This window comes from Chiloscyllium punctatum, chromosome 10 (assembly GCF_047496795.1).
Source record: "Chiloscyllium punctatum isolate Juve2018m chromosome 10, sChiPun1.3, whole genome shotgun sequence".
Classification (NCBI taxonomy): Eukaryota; Metazoa; Chordata; class Chondrichthyes; order Orectolobiformes; family Hemiscylliidae; genus Chiloscyllium; species Chiloscyllium punctatum.
This window is the reverse complement of record NC_092748.1, coordinates 90,675,330-90,694,628: the sequence shown is the minus strand read 5'-3', so window position 1 is coordinate 90,694,628 and position 19,299 is coordinate 90,675,330. Positions and strand designations below refer to the sequence as shown.

The window sequence follows — 19,299 nt, the reverse complement described above, 5'->3', positions numbered from 1 at the left end:
CAATGTGAAAATTGCACTGCAATATATAATGAAGATTGTTGTAACATAGTGAGAGGAAACACGGGATGATATTTTTTCTTGCAGTTTGTGACATAACAGGTGGATATTATTGGAATATAAATTCAATAAACTGTGATTCACAGAATCCTAAAAATGGTCAATACTGCAAAAGTATAAACAAAATAGAGAGAATACTCGATGCAATAAATAATGTCCTTGCATATTGTAAAATTAATTAAGTAAAACAGCAAAGAATTATGTTATTCCAATTGAGTGCTCAAGATTACTTTCAGATTCTTGGAATCAATATCATTGTATATAATAAATTTAGTTTTTATACCAAATAGTTTGTTATAAAGTTTTTATCAGCAGGATTTAAAAATAATTTCATGAATAAACACAAATCAGACTGATCTCAACTTCATCAGAAGTTTTAGAAACTGCTCCTAGGTTTTCAATTCAGCATTTTATATCCTTCCAAACTTGACATGTAGTTAACAATTTCAGATCACAATTACAGATCCCATTTTCAGTTGGACACCAGGTCTATGTAATAATTCTGTCATTGCTTATTGCGTACAGTTCTGGTCACTGCATTATAGGAAGGATGTGAAAGCTTTGGAGAGGGTTCAGAGGAGATTTACTAGGATGTTGCCTGGTATGGAAAGAAGGTCCTATGAGGAAAGGCTGAGGGACTTGAGGCTGTTTTCGTTAGAGAGAAGAAGGTTGAGAAGTGACTTAATTGAGACATATAAGATAATCAGAGGGTTAGATAGGGTGGACAGGGAGAGCCTTTTTCCTCGGATTGTGATGGCCAGCACAAGAGGACATAGCTTTAAATTGAGGGGTGATAGATATAGGACAGATGTCAGCGGTAGTTTCTTTACTCAGAGAATAGGAGGGATGTGGAACGGCCTGCCTGCAACAGTAGTAGACTCGCCAACTTTAAGGCATGTGAATGGTCATTGGATAGACATATGGATGAAAATGGAATAGTATAGGTTAGATGGGCTTCAGATTGGTTTCACAGGTTGGCGCGACATTGAAGGCCGAAGGGCTTCTGCTGCGCTGTAATAGTCTATGTTCTCTGTTTACATTTCTCCTAACCCCATCATTCTTTTTCTACACTTGTCCTTTTACCATCTGCTTTGCTTTAGATAACTATCCTTTTTGTCATTTGATCATTCCTTATGTCCACTCTATCATCGGCCTTCCCATTAATTCTTTATTCCCTTCCCATATTTCCCTGCCATTATTTTGGCATCAACTGACTGGCTTGCTGACAATGTCAGGGGGCGGGGCACAGCCAAACATATTGCTGTGCATCTGGAGACACATGTAGTCAAATCTGTGTAAGGATGGCAGATTTCCTTCTCTAAGGGACATTAAGTGAACCAGAAGGGTTCTTTTAATAATCAATGATTGTGGTTGTCTGTATCTATATGAATATCTATATTAGCTTTTAATTTCAGGTTTTTATTATTTGAAACTAAATTTCACTAGCTGCATGGTGTTATTTGATCCCACATCCCTACAGCATTAGCCTAGGCTTCTGGATTACCAGTCCAATGATACCGCTTCTGCACTTGCTTAAAAGCTGTTACATGTTTAAAGATTCTCATTTCTGATGAATAGTCATGAACTTGAAACTCCACAGATGCTACCTAAACCTACAAGCCTCCCCAGCATCTCTGCTTTTACTAGTGAAGCTATATCATTTCACACTAAAGATCATACTACACAAAGTAGGATTAATTTGTCCTATTGCTTGAGTTTAATGTATTAATAACAAGGAAGGCTTTCTCTCTCTCTCTCTCTCTTTCTCTCTCTCTCTCTCTCTTTGCTATTATTCATTCCAAGTGTTTACTTTCAAAGAATTGAAAACAACATGCTTCAATAACAAACAAAACATGTTAGAACAGCGTCAGATCTGTGCCAGTGAGACTTTTTAAGTAATAAAGTCCAACATGCAATTGAAGAATGAAGCTTGGGAATGTGTAGTAATTAAACCAATAGTTTATAATTCATCGAAACCTTCTGCTTGGAAATCTGCTTACAGACGTTGTGACAAACACTCAGGTTGAACTAAATATTGGTTGTAAATTAAAGTGGGACAGCTTGTATTTTTCAATGTTACAACCTTGCATGAAGTAAGTATAAAAGTGTACTATCAAAAATAAATTGCTGTCATGAATATTAAGAAACTGGAATTGAATAAATACAACTACATTCAAGGCACTGATTTATGAATGCCTTTCAGCTAGCTAATAAAAAAAAATTAACCTCATCTTACTAAATGGTTGAATGCAGAATAGAGAATTGCTCCTTTAGTGCTTTGAGGGTTAAATTAACATTGTATTGTACTTACTTATGGCATCTACAAATTGATCAAAAAAACTGTATGGAAAAAGTGGCTCAGGCAGCTCTCTGAAAAACATCTTTAGTGCTCCGGTGACGACGTGGATGTCCTCCCACTGGCTGTCATCCAAATTCAGCTTCTCTTCTGGGAAAACATGAGGAGAAATGGAACAACTGGTTTTAATGAAACAATTACAAGACACTAATTATTATGTTAATGTTTGCCTACTATCATCAGCAACTGTTAACAGCCTCCTGCACCTAGAGGTTTAGAACTGTGCAATTTTCCACAGAAGGACATATTCAGTAGAACACCATCTGCAGGAATGTAACATGTGCTTGTGCATACACACACACAAACACACACACAAAGACTTGTGCTCATTGACTGGAGGTGTCAGGTACACTTATACCCATAATGCTTTTGCTGGAAAATTAACATCACCATTGAACATGATTCAAAGCTATTAGCATTCAAGGCTAAGGGGGTGGGTGGGGGGGGGGGGGGGATTGCTGTGTAGTGGCAGCAACTGCTGGCTGAGCTGAACTCATGGGACCGGCCTGCAGGCCTTGCAGAGCCAACATGAGACATATGCTAAACATGGCAATTGAAAATGAGCTATTACTTTACATGTGTCAACTCTGCCACGTACAAGGGAATTAAAGCTAACTCCCTTTTTTTGCTTGAAATTGGTGCCAGTGAAGAATGTATGGGAGGAAGACAAGCTATTTCAACACTCATGTGTTCCTAACAAAATGTTGTTTCCTTGTAATTATTCTTTCCTGACTTTTAAAAAAAGGTAAGTACTGTACTTCAACTCAAATAACATTAGTACTAATGTCAAGACACATAACTAAATTACTCTAAATTCCAGATCATTCATGGCCTAATGTTTGTGCACGTAATTATTTCTATTAAAAGTAAATGTAGTTATGCCCAGCACTATGAGAAAAAATATTGCTGACTGATTTACTTAGAACAGAATTTCACTGCTACGGTTGGTGTAAAAGTGCATTAAATGGCAACGATTGGCACAGAATATCAGTATCTAGACTGTCAACTGAATGATCCAAAAAAAAACTACTGAAAATGGAAGATGGCTTTTCAACAGTAGTTGATAGGTTGAGAGAATACTGCATACATGAAGAAACATATGTTAAAACAAAAATACAAAACATGCATAAGATTATTAAGCTAATGATATGAAAATCATTAACAGGGATTGGTCCTCTGGCTTTGAAAATTTCAGATCAACAGTCACCCTCTGGAAGCCATCCATTCAATAATAAAAACCTGAATGAGAAATGCAGCTACATAGTGTATAGGCAGCAGAATAATAATGCCCTTCTTCACTATCAAGACTGTATTGTCTGATCTACCAAATTATCACTACCAGCAGTTCTGAAGTAAGAGGTTATTTGTGTTAGCATCCAAATTGAGGTGTTTGTCACTATATTGATATAATTATGTTTGCACAATATTTTAAATTCAATTATTACATAAATAACCTGACCATCACTCTTAAATATTCCAATGTACAATATACACACTTAATTAATTTGACGTGCAGGGATGGTTATTACATACTCAAACATGGCAGCTATTTTACCCAACAGGATTAATGACCCGTTAAATCTCTTTGTTGCTTTTGGTTGAGAAAAGAATGCCACAAGAGTGCCAAGAGAACTATCTACACTGTTTTTAAAAGTATACAGGATCTGTGATGTCTCATCAGAAGTACTACATCTCCAGCAATGCAATACTCCAAAGGTATTGTACCAGAGTATCAGTCCAGATGTGAGATCTACAACATGGACAAAGGTCAACTCAGTCAAGCTGAGAAATAACCAGAGATATCCTGGATTTACTCAATGGCATAGAGTCTTTCTTTCATTATGAAAAGAGGAGGAATAGGTGAAGTCCCCATATATAGTACTTAGAACTTTTCTGGGGACAGGTTGCATTCCTTGCATGTGTTATGCAGTGGCAGCTGCCTATATCACTTTTCTCTGAATTTGATGTCTAAAATGTAATGTGCACCAGACTAGACCTGGCAGGAGCAAGTATGAACTCTATTGATTTATTTGAGTAACCAGAGTACTCTTTTGGACAGGTAAAGCACCCCTTTTTGATATGATCTTGGAACACCTTTGGGGAAGAGCTAGTGACTTCTTGAAGAAACAAGGTGCACTTTGGGATGATTAAAATTAGGCATGAATGTGTGCAAAAACATATCATCCCATTGTAACTGTTATGTTCATTCGAACAATCAAAAGGAACTGTCAAAAACACCTGTCAAAATTTTCAACAAGAATCATCAGAATAAATTTAACAAAAACAAGAGGAATTGTCAAAAAACATCTTTTGTAGGTGCCTAGAAGATCTGTCAAAACACTATCAAGCTATCTAGATATTTAACATTCCTTCTACTTATATGTAAAAAACATTATTTGGCATGTTGAAATATCATCACTTGATATTTCACTCTGTTGACATAAGACTGAGGGTTTTCATTACTAGATTAGTGCTCCATGTCTGATTTCACTGTATGTCACAATCTCTATGTGGTCCATAGCACTTCACAATTTGATTGATGGCTACTTGACATAAGACTATGACTTCAAAAGCTTGTTTTATAAAGTGTTATAAAATTAATGAAGTGCATATTCTTGTACTTAAAGGAAGTTTAACATTGTAAATTACCTTTCATGACAGAGTGATTCCTTTAAATAAAGATTGCAGTAGACTTTTAAAACTGTATCACATTTCATCTCAACATTGATCCTGACATCTGCCCAGATTGTTTATTAGGTTAGTTGGACCAATAAGTATAAGGGAAAAGGATGTTGTGTGAGGATCATGGGTTGAAACTAGTTGTCACCTTACAGCCACTTTGCAAACTGAGTGACATGAGAGTGTGAAGAGGTTAGCATGAGATATACGAGAGATTTTGACGGAAGGTGGAGGGGCTTAGATTGACACAGAGGCTATAAGAGGAAATGGACATGGGGAGGAGTAGAGATTGGCATGGACATTATGATGAGTTATAGGGGCATTAGTGAGGAGCATAAGTTGGTATGGCTGAGGTATGGAGGAATAGGTGAGTGGTAAGGGTTATAAGGCTGTCTTATGCTTCATTGGTTAAGATTAAAATAGTGCTGGGACACCAAAATAAGCCTTCCACCCAGCCTGTCTCTGCATTCATTTAGGGTCACCTGGCCTAACTCACACAAGAACTTGTCACCATAGGCTGACAACTCCACATTCTGGGGTATTTTCTCCCGGGTTGTGTTTGTGCAGGAGGGAGATGGCCTGACTCTGCGTTCCCAAACAGGAAGCAAAAATTCAGGCCTCAGTTTTTCATCCAGATGCTCACTACCATCTAGGTGTTCCAATATAGAAGTGGGATTTATGCCCTACTTCTGTGTAGAGTGAGGCAAAAGGGGAATAGCACTGGAAAGACTTGAGTTGCTTTGGAGCTGTTTTGTTTATTCATTCATGAGATGTGGGCATCACTGCTTAGGCCAGCATTTATTGCCCATCCTTAGTTGTCAAGTTAAAAATCAACTACATTTCTATGGGTCTGGAGTCACATGTTGGCCTGACCATGGAAGAATAGCAGATTTCCTTCCCTAAAGGGCATCAGTGTACTAGGTGAGTTTTTTCCGACAATCTGCAATGGTTTCATGATCATCACAAGACCCTTCTTTATTGCAGTCTAATTCCGCCATTTGCCACGGTGGGATTATGAACCTGGATGCCAGTGACATTAGCTGAGTTTCTGAATTAATAATCTAGCCATAATACCATTAGGCTATTCCCTCTGCGATATGTTACTTTTGTGTTACTTTATTTGTGCAGTCAAAAGTATCTCTGTTTATTACTGTGCAAATTGCCATTATTCAATAAAATCATTAGATTTCAAACAACTTCACCAGATTATGTAGTTTGAGGTAAAAAGGATTGTAATATTGTGTCAAATTATTCCTGTGATCTTTTAAGCGATCAAAAACACAAAGCTTTTAAATTCTTTTAATATGTTTTAAATTATATGAGGATTTTTGAGTCAATTTGAAAAATAAACATATTTATATAAACATATAACAGGACAAAAAGGTTGCAGAGTTTCAGTACAATTTATATTTGGTGGAGTGCTCGGATTGAAACATGGAGGCATCATGCTGCCTGCTCGTTTAAGTGATTGTACTATGTTGCCCATCGTTGATTATGCCACTGACAGGCTGCAAGTTCAGCCTAGACCAAGGACTCTCTGTTTGACCATTATGATATGCAGACTGATATGCAGACTGCAAGTGTTAAAGGTAACTTAGCTCTCTTAAAGGGGAGGCAAATTCTGCTTCAGCATGCAACAATTGGTGGAAACGTTTTGTGTGTATGATTAAAGTCTCTTTAGATACAGTGTCTTTTTACTTCTAGATTTTGGTAAACAGTACATTGTGATGGTCCACAAAATAGGAATGAAATGCAGCAACCTACGAGGGATTACAACTATAGGCTATTAACGATATTAGGTTTCCTCCTGAGATGCCTTCAGACTGCCCTTGTTAAGATGCAGCGTCACTCCCTTTTGGTTCCTTACAACTTTTCGGAATCCTCCCCCATTGATTAGTTTTTTTTAGATTTCCTATGGTGTGGAAACAGGCCCTTCGGCCCAACCAGTCCACACTGATCCTCTGAAGAGTAGCCCACCCAGACCCATTTCCCTCTGACTAATGCACCTAACATTATGGGCAATTTAACATGGCCAATTCATTTGACCTGCACTTCGTTTGGACTGTGGGAGGAAACTAGAGCACCCGGATGAAACTCACGCAGACACGAGGAGAATGTGCAAACTCCACACAGACAGACATCTGAGGCTGGAATCTAACATGGGACCCTGGTACTGTGAGGCAGCAGTGCTTACCACTGTGCCATCGTACTGCCCTAACACAATGTAATACAATGTGATGTAATGCACAACACTGCCACTCAGTCTACAACAGCAAAAGAAAGCACAAAGCATCTTGTTTAAAAACCCCACACTTATGTCTTTAAGCAGTAATTGTGGAAGAAAGCGCAAAGCATCTTGCTTAAAAGTCACATGCTTATGTCTTTAAATAGTAATTGTGGCTGGAGCGTGTGTAGGGTGGAGGTTTGGGGGGACGGTAGTGGGTTTATAGTAGATGAGGTGGATTCCATTTTGCTGATCAACACATTCATCTGACTAACGTTTAAGAGAAAGTTGTTTTGATGCATAGCTTCCCCAGAAGCTAGTGTGCTTTGTCTCAAATTAATGTATTCATGGATCTTCTAGTCCACCTCTTGAAGATATGGAAAAATAGAACATTGTTGAAATTAAGAATATTGAATACGCTTTAAGTAACTAAACTTCACTTAGTTAAATCATATGATCAAATCGTTGCACAAATGCAAACCATGTGTCTTGATCTTATGTTTCATCGAACCCAATTTTTTTTTCCCAGGGACGAAAATATTATTTAATTTCTTCACTTAATCTTAAACCATTAAAACAGAACTGTTTTATTTCTTTTGATCTATTCTAAAGTCTCAACTGATTATGAATAAATAAAACAGTTTTCTCTCTTCAGGTTATTGCAGATCCAAGTGCTGGATTTTGCCATGGGCTTCAGGATCCTGAGATGAGACCAAATGAGGTCCCTGAGCCCACACTTTCTGTGACTGAGACATGTTGCACAAGGATGTTTCTGGAGGCAGCCTCTTAATTGGCCATCTTCTTGCTTACCATTCAGTTAAGGCCGATGGGCAGACTCTTGATGTTGCCAGGCCAATCAGAGGATTGGCAGCTTTGGACTGTCAGCAGATTCATCAAGAGAGTGGGTATTGCTTGTGGAGTAAAGGGTTGGTTATATTTTTACTCTAAAAATAGCCCATTTCAAATACACTCAGCAGCTATGTCATTGTCATGCTAGATTGTATTAAATTGGAATCTGAGTTTGACAGATTCCATATGAAGTCTTCTCTTATCAGCCCTTTTACCATCACATTCAGTCACTAGATATTAGACATTGGTTTGCTGTGGGTCGGTCAGACGTCCAAAGGGGACTCAACATGGAGGAACTTTCGCTGACCTGCATGAGCCGTTAAATTCATTCAATCCAGCCTGATGTGCAGATGGAAAAAGGAATTGGATTAGTATGGGCCCCAATTGTGGCCCCTTGCTCCTTCAGACCCGTCCCTGGGGTGTCTTAACAATGCAAATTGGCTCTGATAGAAACAGTACTGCAAATTAGCTGTGCCAACTGAGTGTCAAAAGACGATGGCTTGTTGAAGATTGTCATTGTCTGACATTTGCATGCTGCAAATGTTACTTACCACTTGTCAGCCCAAGCCTGAATATTGTCCAGGTTTTGCTCCCTTTGGACACAGACTGCTTCTGTATCTAAGGAGTCCTAAATGGTACTGGACATGATGCAATCATTCGCAAACATCTTCATTTCTGACCCTATGATAGAGGGAAGCCCATTGGTAAAGCAGCCAAAACTGGTTGAGCCTAGAGCACTCCCCTGAGGAACATCTGCAGAGATGTCCTGGAGCTGAGGTGAATGACTTCACATAGCCTCCATATTCAGACCTATGATTGTGAGTTTGTGCTTATAATATTATTACCTAATTATCTTCAATAATCGGTTTATTTCCTTTATTGATGGGATTATAAAATCAAAAGTAATGTTGAATCATCAAACATTGGAATGATTTTAACTTTCTAACCAACTACCTTTACAAAACCAATTGTCTTTATCTTATAAATTAAATGATGTGCATTATAGTTTATGAGTATAACATTACAGGCGAAAGTGTAAATCACTTTACAAAATTGTTCCACAGGTTGGAGTTTTTAACATTATGCAGAAGTTGGAACGAATAGTAACTTTGGAAACTGCAGGACCTTAACATATCCTTTTTTGAATTTAGCTTTTAATCATCAAACCAGCCCATTCACATCTTGGCCTTCTCCAGATCCCCATCTGTTTGATTGAAAACACTTCAGGAGTATCCTTTTATTACATTACATGGTTTTAATTTAAATTGACTATAGCCTAGTGGGTCTGTTCAGAACAGTCAGTGCTGAACAATGACATCAAGAGCCTAAGGCCTAATGTGGCGTACAGTCACTTTAAAGAACAGAGGTTTTCAGTTTGTTGAAGTCTGTCAACTACTTTGAGTGTTAATTCTCACCAGGGTGTCACACCCCCTACATGTCTCTTTTGATACAATCTGTTTCATTTGTCTTCAGTTAATTCAAATCTTACCACCTTCACCCCACTACCCCAACTCACTTTCCATATTGTCTAGGCTTATTCAAATTAATTGATTCCTTCCCATAACTCCTGCCAACCTTTCACATTATAATCCAGTACTTTAACTTCATTTTTTAAAGAAAAATTATTAAATAAGATGTATGAGATCATTTATAGCATTCTCTCTAAATGAGCTGCAAATTACTTCATCTGATAATAAAGAGTGTTATTATTTTTGTGATTAATTATTTTCTTTACCATTAGTTTAGCATCACTGAATAGTTGCTGCATAAGATTTTTTTTTTAACCAGGGTCAATGGAAGGATTATTGCTCATTTAGAACATTTCATTTAATAGTTTCATAGTCCACACAGTGATACAAGATTTTTGAACTCTATACAAGCAGTGACAATCTCAAAACTGAGTTACCTCATAACTGACTAAAAAGACAAACATGACATTGTTACCTAACATAACTTCAAAATCTTCTGACCATTACAAGTTCATGTCGGCTACTTCAATGTAAACTAAGGGCCTGCTTTTTTAAAGATTTCTTTTATACCAAAGGAAACAATTTATTAGCTGGATGCCTAGAGAAATGTCAATGAATTCTTATCTGCGAGGCATTTTTAGAAGTTTGAAAGTTTAGTTTGCAGTATTTTACGTTTGATACAGATATTGTAGTTTGTGGAGTTAAGTTACTGCTACTGCAGATGTATAACCAGCTAAAATACTTTTGGATGTTGTTGCTATTATCATCAGAAGATAGATCTTTAATTAATTACATATGAACAAAATACTGATTTAATTACTGAAATGCATTATTTAGCTGCTGGTGTTTGTTTATACAATAAAATAAATCAGAAAGGTCAGCAAGTTAACATTTTCTGAATAATAAAGGGATGAGAATTTCAGACAACTAGATTTGGTTACAACAATCAGCATAGGCACGATAATTGCTTCCTACTTTTTGTAATGTGGCACATCTATTGCAGAGTATTTTCCAGAAGCACTCAGCAAAGTCACAGAAAAGTAGTGGTTCAATAACCACATGTCTATCAGTAGTTCAATAAGATCCTGCATTGAATACTGTTAGAAATTATGTTCTGATTGCCTATGTAAATGTAACAGTAACATTAATTTGCTTTACATCGGATTCACTTTTAAACAATAGCTAGGGATTTTCATGACCTCATCCAGCCATGTTATGTATCTCAGGTGACAGATATTCTTGTCAGGTGAGTATCTTTTGATATCTGGTTTCTTGGGTCAATGCAACAGCATTAGAAAGTCAAATACCTTTCCATCAAATAACAGGCTTTTCAAATATCCTCAGTCCAATTACACACATACAGTTCCCTGTCCAACTGCTCAAAATGAGGACATCTTTTGGAAGGTTGTGCTTTGCCAGCAATACATATGGTCTATGATTCTCTTGTACAAAGTCAGTCTTCAAACTTTATAGATGAAGGAGTAAGCCCCATAACCACAGATCTTCTCTTGGGGAAATGATCCACAGAAGATGTTTCTCCTTTTGGCATGTGTGTAGTGCTTCAGATCATTTCAAATTTACTTGACCTTTAGGCAGATCATTTTTTAAATTTTGGAGTTTGTACTTCAGCAAGTGGAAGGTGCAGTGACTTTAACAAAGTTTGTCAGCATCGTACATCATTTTATTTTTTCTTAAAAAAAAGAAAAATCTTCAAGTCATTTTAACCAATGTTTAAAACTACATAACTAATATTAATGATGCTTTTGGAATAAAAGATAGGGCTCATTGTTTGCTATTTTCAGATTACTTTATAATGTTGGGTCTTATTAATATTTTTGATTGATGATCTAGTTTGCTTTGTTGTAGGTACTGTTGCCTCTAACTTCTAATTCATTTCTTTCACTGGTTTTCAGGGTCTCCCCACTTATGTACCATCTAAGCTTCAAGCGAAGATATTGGAGGTAGGTGGATAGAAATCAGTCATCTGCCCAGAAACCATTATCATTATGTCGAAACAAGTCCCTAGAGAAACTAAAGGGTTTTGGTATTGGGTTTGCCAACAAAATTGCAACTTCCTTTGGATAACCTCAGGGTCTTTTCAATTTCCTTTCACAAATGTAACAGCTAAGATGGGTAAATTAACATGTGGAATGTTTGTGAAAAAAATTTAATATACTTTTATTGAAAAAATAGATCTTTTAAAATATTACAACAAACACAAAACAATACAAATATATATGAAAACACCCAATAACTATTTAACTAAATAAATAATAACCAACAACAAACTAGTAGATATTAATAACTCAACTCAACTCAACAATACGCTCATACGTTCACAGTTTCTCCTCCCTGGATATTGGACTCGTAAAACACAATTGTTACAGCTATATAAAAGTGTGGCAGATAGATCTGTGTACAGGTACTCCAAAAAGGGCTGCCATGTCTTATAGAAATTCTCAGCTTTGTGATGTACCATACTTGTGAGAAATTCCAAGGGGATATGCTGCATAACAAATCTTCCGCCAACCTGACAGGCCCAGGGCTTTTTTTTCGGATATCCAGCCTAGCTAGATATTCTTGCTTGCGCAGAAAGTGAGGAGGTTGAAAAGTTTTTTCTTATGCGCTTCTGCAGGGAACACACTGGACAGGCCAAGAAGAGAGATTGAGTACTTCTCCACCCTTACACCCAAAATCCTCTCCATTGCACTTGCCACAGTGCTCCAGCATGTTTGAAACCTACCATAGGACCAGAGACAATGGATAAGAGTGCCTGTAGAAATCTTGCACTTGGGACATGTTGAAGATACCCCTGGTTTAACCTTTGACAAATGGTGAAAATAATGGTGAGTGAATGTTTAAGACTGGTGTGAGGCCAAACAATTTTGGAGATAGAATTTTGTATGTGTTTTACTAACAAAAAATTATTATTGATTCAAACAGCTCAAAATGTGGCCATTCAGCCAATCAAACTTGCATTGCTGCTTTAGCAAAGATATCTAATTAATTTCAGATTGCTGTTCATTCCCTATAGCCTTGCAATTTTTTTCATTTATTCATCAAATTCATTTTTTAAGATTGCCATTGGATATGTTCCCACCACTCTTTTAAGCAACATGTTCCTTATCATGCTAACTTGCTTTACTGGAGGCCTCATAGCCCCATTGTACCTCATTAGAGGGATTTCTAAATTCCTCTGGGATTTGTGGGTATTGGAAGCTGTTCTAACAGTGATGCTAAACAGGTTGATGGTCAACACACAATTCCTTCCAATAGGCCTATAACAAGCTTTCGGAGCAGGAGGGTCACTGGTCAGCTAGAGCCCTGCATGTGACAACCAGAGCACTATCGCCTCTCCACATTCAAAGTTTCTTATCATGGGCTGTACTCTGTAGCATACTGTGAGAGTTGCTGTGAGAGACTGCCAGAAGAAGGAAAGAACTCAGTACATAAAGAAAATGTTTCATCATCCTGTACTGATTAGATTAGATTAGATTACTTACAGTGTGGAAACAGGCCCTTCGGCCCAACAAGTGCACACTGTCCCTCCGAAGAGCAACCCACCCAGACCCATTCCCCTAACACTATGGGCAATTTGGCATGGCCAATTCACCTGACCTGCACATCTTTGGACTGTGGGAGGAAACTGGAGCACCCGGAGGAAACCCATGCAGACACGGGGAGAATGTGCAAACTCCACACTGTTGCCTGAGGCGGGGGTTGAACCCGGGTCTCCGGCGCTGTGAGGCAGCAGTACTAACCACTGTGCCACCGTGCTGGCCCTTAATTTTTGTTGCCAATCACCTTGAATCACCCTGCTGCCATTAGTTTCTCCTTAGTTAGTCAGCCAAAACAATTCATTATCTTTAGAGAAACCTTATTCTGAGTGCAACCCCCCATTTCAACATATACTCTTGTCCTCATGATGACCAACTTTGGTCGAGAAACAGGAAGGGTCATTTTGGTGTGGTTGGTTATGATGGACTCTTGAGACAGGGCCCAGTGGATCAAGTGGTGTACTTAAGATAGAGGGGTCAGAGGATGTGCAGGCTTAAGGACCTTGTGGCCAAAGGGTGGGTGGTGTGGTGTCACTGGTGACTGATTTTGAGCCAGGACGGATCTGGGGAAACATGCACAACTGCACTAAGAATGGTGCTGCTGTCTTCTGGAATGGATTTCAAATGCATGAGAACACCGACAGTCAACTTTGTAGCAAGCAACAGCTGCACCTGGTCTATGCACATACAAAAAGCCAATCAATACTGTGAAAAAGGAAGGAAGACCTGACCCAGGACATGGGACAAAACAATGGAACTGCCCTGGAAAATCAGGGATGACTGTTATCCTTTCCACAGCTGGAACCATTCCAGTAAATTGATCTTGTTGTGTCCAAATCCTTGTCATCATTTCTAAAATGTGGCCAGGATGTGCTCAGAACTGAACTTATCCACTGGGGTTTTCACCATGGCTTTATCAAGGATTTGCATAACTTCATTGCTTTGTACTCTATTACACTAATCAGCCAAGGATACAAACATTAGATGAAGAGCCTTCTGAACTTGTATTTCTAATCATTTATGGGATGTAGGCTTTGTTGGCTAGGCCAGTATCTATTACTAATTTCTAACTGACATTGCAAAGGAACTTGAACCACAGCAGTCCATGTGGTGTAAGTGCATCATGGTGCTGGGGAGAGTTCCAGAATTTTAACCTAACAATCACCAAGGAACAATTGTAATGTTTCCAATTTAGAGTAGTGCGTGGCTTGAAGGGGCACATACTGACATTCGGTGTTGCCATGTATCCATTGTCCTTGTCTTTTTAGGTGATAGAGGTCACTGGTTTGGAAGGTAGTGCCCACAGAGCCTGGGTGAACTTCTGAAGCACATTTCTGAAGTTCTAAAGATGGTACACACTGTTGATGGTGGAGGGAGTGGATGCAGTGACAGTCAAGTGAGCTACTTTGTCCTTGATGGTGTCAAGCTTCTTGAGTATTGTTGGAGCTGCACTCATCCAGACAAGTGGTGAGTATTCCATCACAGCCCTGCCTTGTGCCTTGCAGATTTTGCACAGACTTCAGGGAGTTAGGGGGCGAATTACTGGTCACAGAATTTCCAACATGTTGATCTGCTTTTGTAACCAAAGTATTTATATGCCAGGTACAATTCAGATTATATACAATAACAATCTCCAGGATGTTGATAGTAGGTTTTGTGATGGTTAATGCCATTAAATGTCAAGGGTGCTGGTTATATTCTCTCTTGTTTGAGATGATTATTGCCTAGCATTTGCGTGGCATGAATCTTACGTATCACATGGTAGTCCAAGCTTGATTTTGATTAATTCCTGTTACATTTGAATATGGATTGCATCAGTATCTACAATATTATTGGGTCAAAAACATGGATCTGCCTCCCTAACAGCATTATGGGTTACCTACACCAAATGGACAACAGCGGTTCAAGTAAGAAGCTCACCATAACTTGGTCAAGGGAATCAAAGGTTGGGCAATAAATGCTGGCCCAGCCAGCAATGCTTACATCATCAAATGAATTTTTAAAAATCAGCAAAAATTCTCACCACTGATGTAACAATGAAAGGAAAGTCATTGATGAATCAGTTGAAGATGGTGGGGCCTTGAACACTGCCTTCAGGAACTTTTGCTGTCATTCCTGCATCCTCAAAGATTGCTATACCTATATCCCAAGGGTCCTCTGCTCCTGCACCTCTTTAACATTGTCCCATATTTTTCAATTTGCCTATTCTTATCCTTCCTAACAAAATCCATCACTTTACAGTTCTCAATTTTAAATTGGCTTTGCTTATTTCACCAGTTAGAACATGTCTTCCTGAATCTTGTTGCTATTCTTGTCTTTAGTTCGTGCATTTCTGAGTTTAGTGAAATCATGCTAAATTGTGAAATAAAGCAAAATTAAAGCACTGAAGTGCATCTTATCAAATGTTTATTCTCAGCTATAGATGGTTATATGCAATTTTTGAAATTACAATGTGTATCGGTAATATAAGGTTCTGAAGCAGTTAGTGTTCTTGTCACATTAAGCTACTCCCCTTTGATGATCTCACACAGAGCATTAGTTGGACACAAAGAATTCTACACTAACCTCCATAAGGTACAGACATGTCAGGTACATCTTTAGTAACCAGGGTAATTGTGACTGACTTGTAACTACAATAAACCATATTGGTAACTAAGGACAGTAACCCTTCTGTAAAAACTCAGTGATGATTGATCCTCCACCATGGACCATTAGGTAGGTCCTCGGTGAATTATAGACAATGGAGCAATACTGGTAGCGAACAAACAAAGCTAACCTTTTAATCAACCACATAATGGCAGAGGTGGCAGCTGCCACAAGTTACCAGTGTGGCCATCAGGGTAATACCATATGGTGTGCAACAGCATGATTTGAGTTTCTTACAGACAGGCAAACCACTGGAAGATGATCATTCAGAAGAAAATAACATCTTGAAGACAGGTGAGTTGATCACTTTAAGAACATTATCACTTTAAGAATTTAGTCAGTCAGTTCAGATGAAACACAAGTAATGACAGAGAGAGAAGTTGCAGCAGTTGGAGAAGCTGCACAGGTAAGCTTGAATCCAACGCCAAATCTTTACCAAGAAGCTAGTAAGAGGTGCAGATGGATTCAGAAAAGAGAGAAAATCCAGCCACACTTAGAAAAAAGACATATCGCTGAGTGAAGGATGATCTGTAGGAATTAAGAGAGGCTCTGGGGGTAGGATTGGATGTACCTCAAAGAAAATGGCACAAAAGTGAGAACAGAAAGGCAAGAGAGTGAAAAAAGAAAGTTCTTATCTCTTTAAGTTATAAAGATATTGGTTTATAGAAATCCAGGGTACTGCAAGGAAGAAAGTTTCAGCAAAACAGCTGTCTTCCTTGGTGAACATGAATAAAAATACCCTGGATGCCATGATGGAGTAAATAATTGAATAAGCAAAGAAAGAAGATTCTGGAGATTGATGGTGCTCTGACCAACAACAACACCTACAAGGAATTATATCCTCCATGAAAGGTAATCAAGAGATAAAATATTATCTACTAATTATGCAGAAAGCAAATCAATGTCACCAGTCCTCAAGTGAAGAGCTATAATTCCTTCAAGTCTGAAGAGAATGTATTCTGCAAAAATTGGAAACATGCAGGCTTCCTGCATTTGTGAAGGCAGAGACTCAGAAGTGAACATATGGTAGGGAAAAAAAAGTAACATAGTTCTATACATATTGTATAATGGTTTACGATGGGAAAATAGCTTGGGAACATGTTGGATATGGTAATATTTCTGAAAGAGTTAATATTCTTGGTGCATTGAGCTCCATCCCTTCTGATGATGATACACCCACAGCATTCTATGTGACCCTGTGTAGGGAGCAGTGCATTCTGTAAAGCTCTTGCGAGTCCAAGTAATTGTGCCCAACTTGTACCCTGGTTGTACTTAATGCTATTACCCAATAAGTCATCTTGTTAAATAAGAAGAGTGCCTCTTCTGTAAAGAACCTGCAGTGGTGTATCCTTTACCATAATCATTTGATAAACCTTGGAAAAGTACAAACAAAGGAAGATTGGTGTCAGCAAACTACCTCAAAAATTCTTTCTCGAACCACAAACCCGCAGAGGTAGTGGATACCATGAAGAGCCAGCAATGGTCAATCATAGTAATAGGACTGATGTATGTTCATGTACCATTGATTGATATAGTCTACCAATCCATGAGGTGAGAATAGACAGCTCCTGTCATCAATAGACAAGGACTTTTCTGATTTTTGATTTTAAACTCTTGAAATACAATGGATTTGTTTAAGATCAGATTTTTAGATTTTCTTTCTGGTACGTTTGCTCTAATATATTCAAAAAATTGCTTATTTGATAATATATTCAAAAGATTGCTTATTTGATGGGCTGGGTATGTGATAAATGAAACCATTTATAATGCACTCGTAAAACTGAGTTTTCAATAAATTTCTGCAAATATGTGTCAAACCATAAGATTAAGGGAAACGTACAGACTCTACAAACAGGCCCGATGGTCTGGGCCTCAAACTTCTCTGCTTTGGTTTAGATTAGTATTGATGCATAATATTACAGTAAAGAAAATCAGCTTCATTTCTGGCTTAAATTTTGGTTTTGAAATACTACTGGCCTTCTTGGAGGGTCACACAGTTCTCCAAATAGACATTTATGTGTTACTGTTCTGTTTTACAACATAAGAGGTACTTGTTTTTCACAGCCTTTTGAAAATACAGAGGTCTTAGCTTTCTTTCACGGTCCTTTAAATTCTTCATTATTTCCTGCTACACAATTGACAACAGAAAGCACAGGGTAATCAAGGGATAAAATAATCATTCTATTCAATATAAGAGGGAACCAGCAAATCAATTAGTAAGCGATTATAATCCTGGCTATTTGAATACAGATTACAATAATGCTGGCACCTTGAGTTACTGTCGCTTTGTATAATTCATCATTTTTCATGAACAACAAAAAAAGATGTCAGGCGCAGGGCAAATTGCCCAATTCAGAATGTTCCAAACAGCTACAGGTTTTTTTTGAAAGGGAGATGTTACCATACACATCACTATAAAAAAAAGTTATCATTCAGTGACTAAATAGAAATCCAGCGCATGACCTACTGTATCACAGCTTTCCAGTGCATTACCTCGAGCAGTAAATGAAATGAACAGGGTTTAGTACTATCGGATAGCAAAACAGGATTCTATTTTACTGCATGCATAATGGAAATAGCACGTATTGGGCCTTTCATGTTAATTTAGCATTGCATGAAATTCAGCGCCACGGGTCTGAGGTCAAGCATCATTCATCATTAGCTAAAGTGGCATTTTCTCCACTTCATAAAGCAGCTGCTTGGAAGAAAAAAGGTATTATTTAACAGTACAAGGCAAGGAATACAATTCGCTCTCTATGAGGAATGAACCACAAAAAAACAAGGTGCCCCGATGTCAGAATTCGAGTGCGTGCAAAGTTGGTGATGTCAGCTGCCATAACCCAAAGAATCACAAGACCACTGCATTCCTAAGCTCATAAAATGAGTGGATAAGTCATATCCATCTGGTTGTAAATGAATTACTGCTTGACTGAAAGCAGGTTTTTGTGCTCCTTAATCATGATTTATGTTGCCCTGTTATCTTGTTTGCTGCAACTTTCCAGTGCTACTATTGTCAACAAGAGCACCACTCATTCACATGGTAACCTCAAGGCAACAGAGGGACCATATCAGATAATTTGTCTGGAATAAATGGAAAGAAGTGTATTCCAAGTTTCCTGAAAAACATATTACTGAACTCACATGTGGATGCTTAAATGTAATTTCTTTCTCAATGGCAATTCTGACATTATATTAAAGGAACAGCATAAAAGGATAATATATTTTTGGAAGTCATGATAACTTAATGCTTGGTAAAGACCAGTCATAATCAGGGTATTTTCAAAGTGAAATATTGATAGGTTAATTATAAATTTGAAATGAATTCTAATAATTGAATAGAACTGGTGCATGTTTAACACTGAAATGTTCAGAATGTACTGCCACATTTCAGAAATAATATGTTGAAGCAAGAAGGAAAGAGTCAAATGTATTGTGTCAAAATAACAGTATCTTTTTATGTAA

At 37.9% G+C, this 19,299-nt stretch overlaps 1 protein-coding gene across 2 annotated transcripts in view; it reads right to left on the bottom strand.

Annotated features, from left to right (window-relative positions):
* Positions 1–19,299, bottom strand: part of arhgap15 (Rho GTPase activating protein 15) — a 753,427-nt gene that overhangs the window by 128,368 nt on the left and 605,760 nt on the right. For both annotated transcript variants that reach the window (XM_072579728.1, XM_072579729.1), the window contains exon 13: positions 2,369–2,503. In XM_072579728.1, coding sequence (XP_072435829.1) covers positions 2,369–2,503 — 135 coding nt within the window. The remainder of the gene's footprint in view (positions 1–2,368; positions 2,504–19,299) is intronic.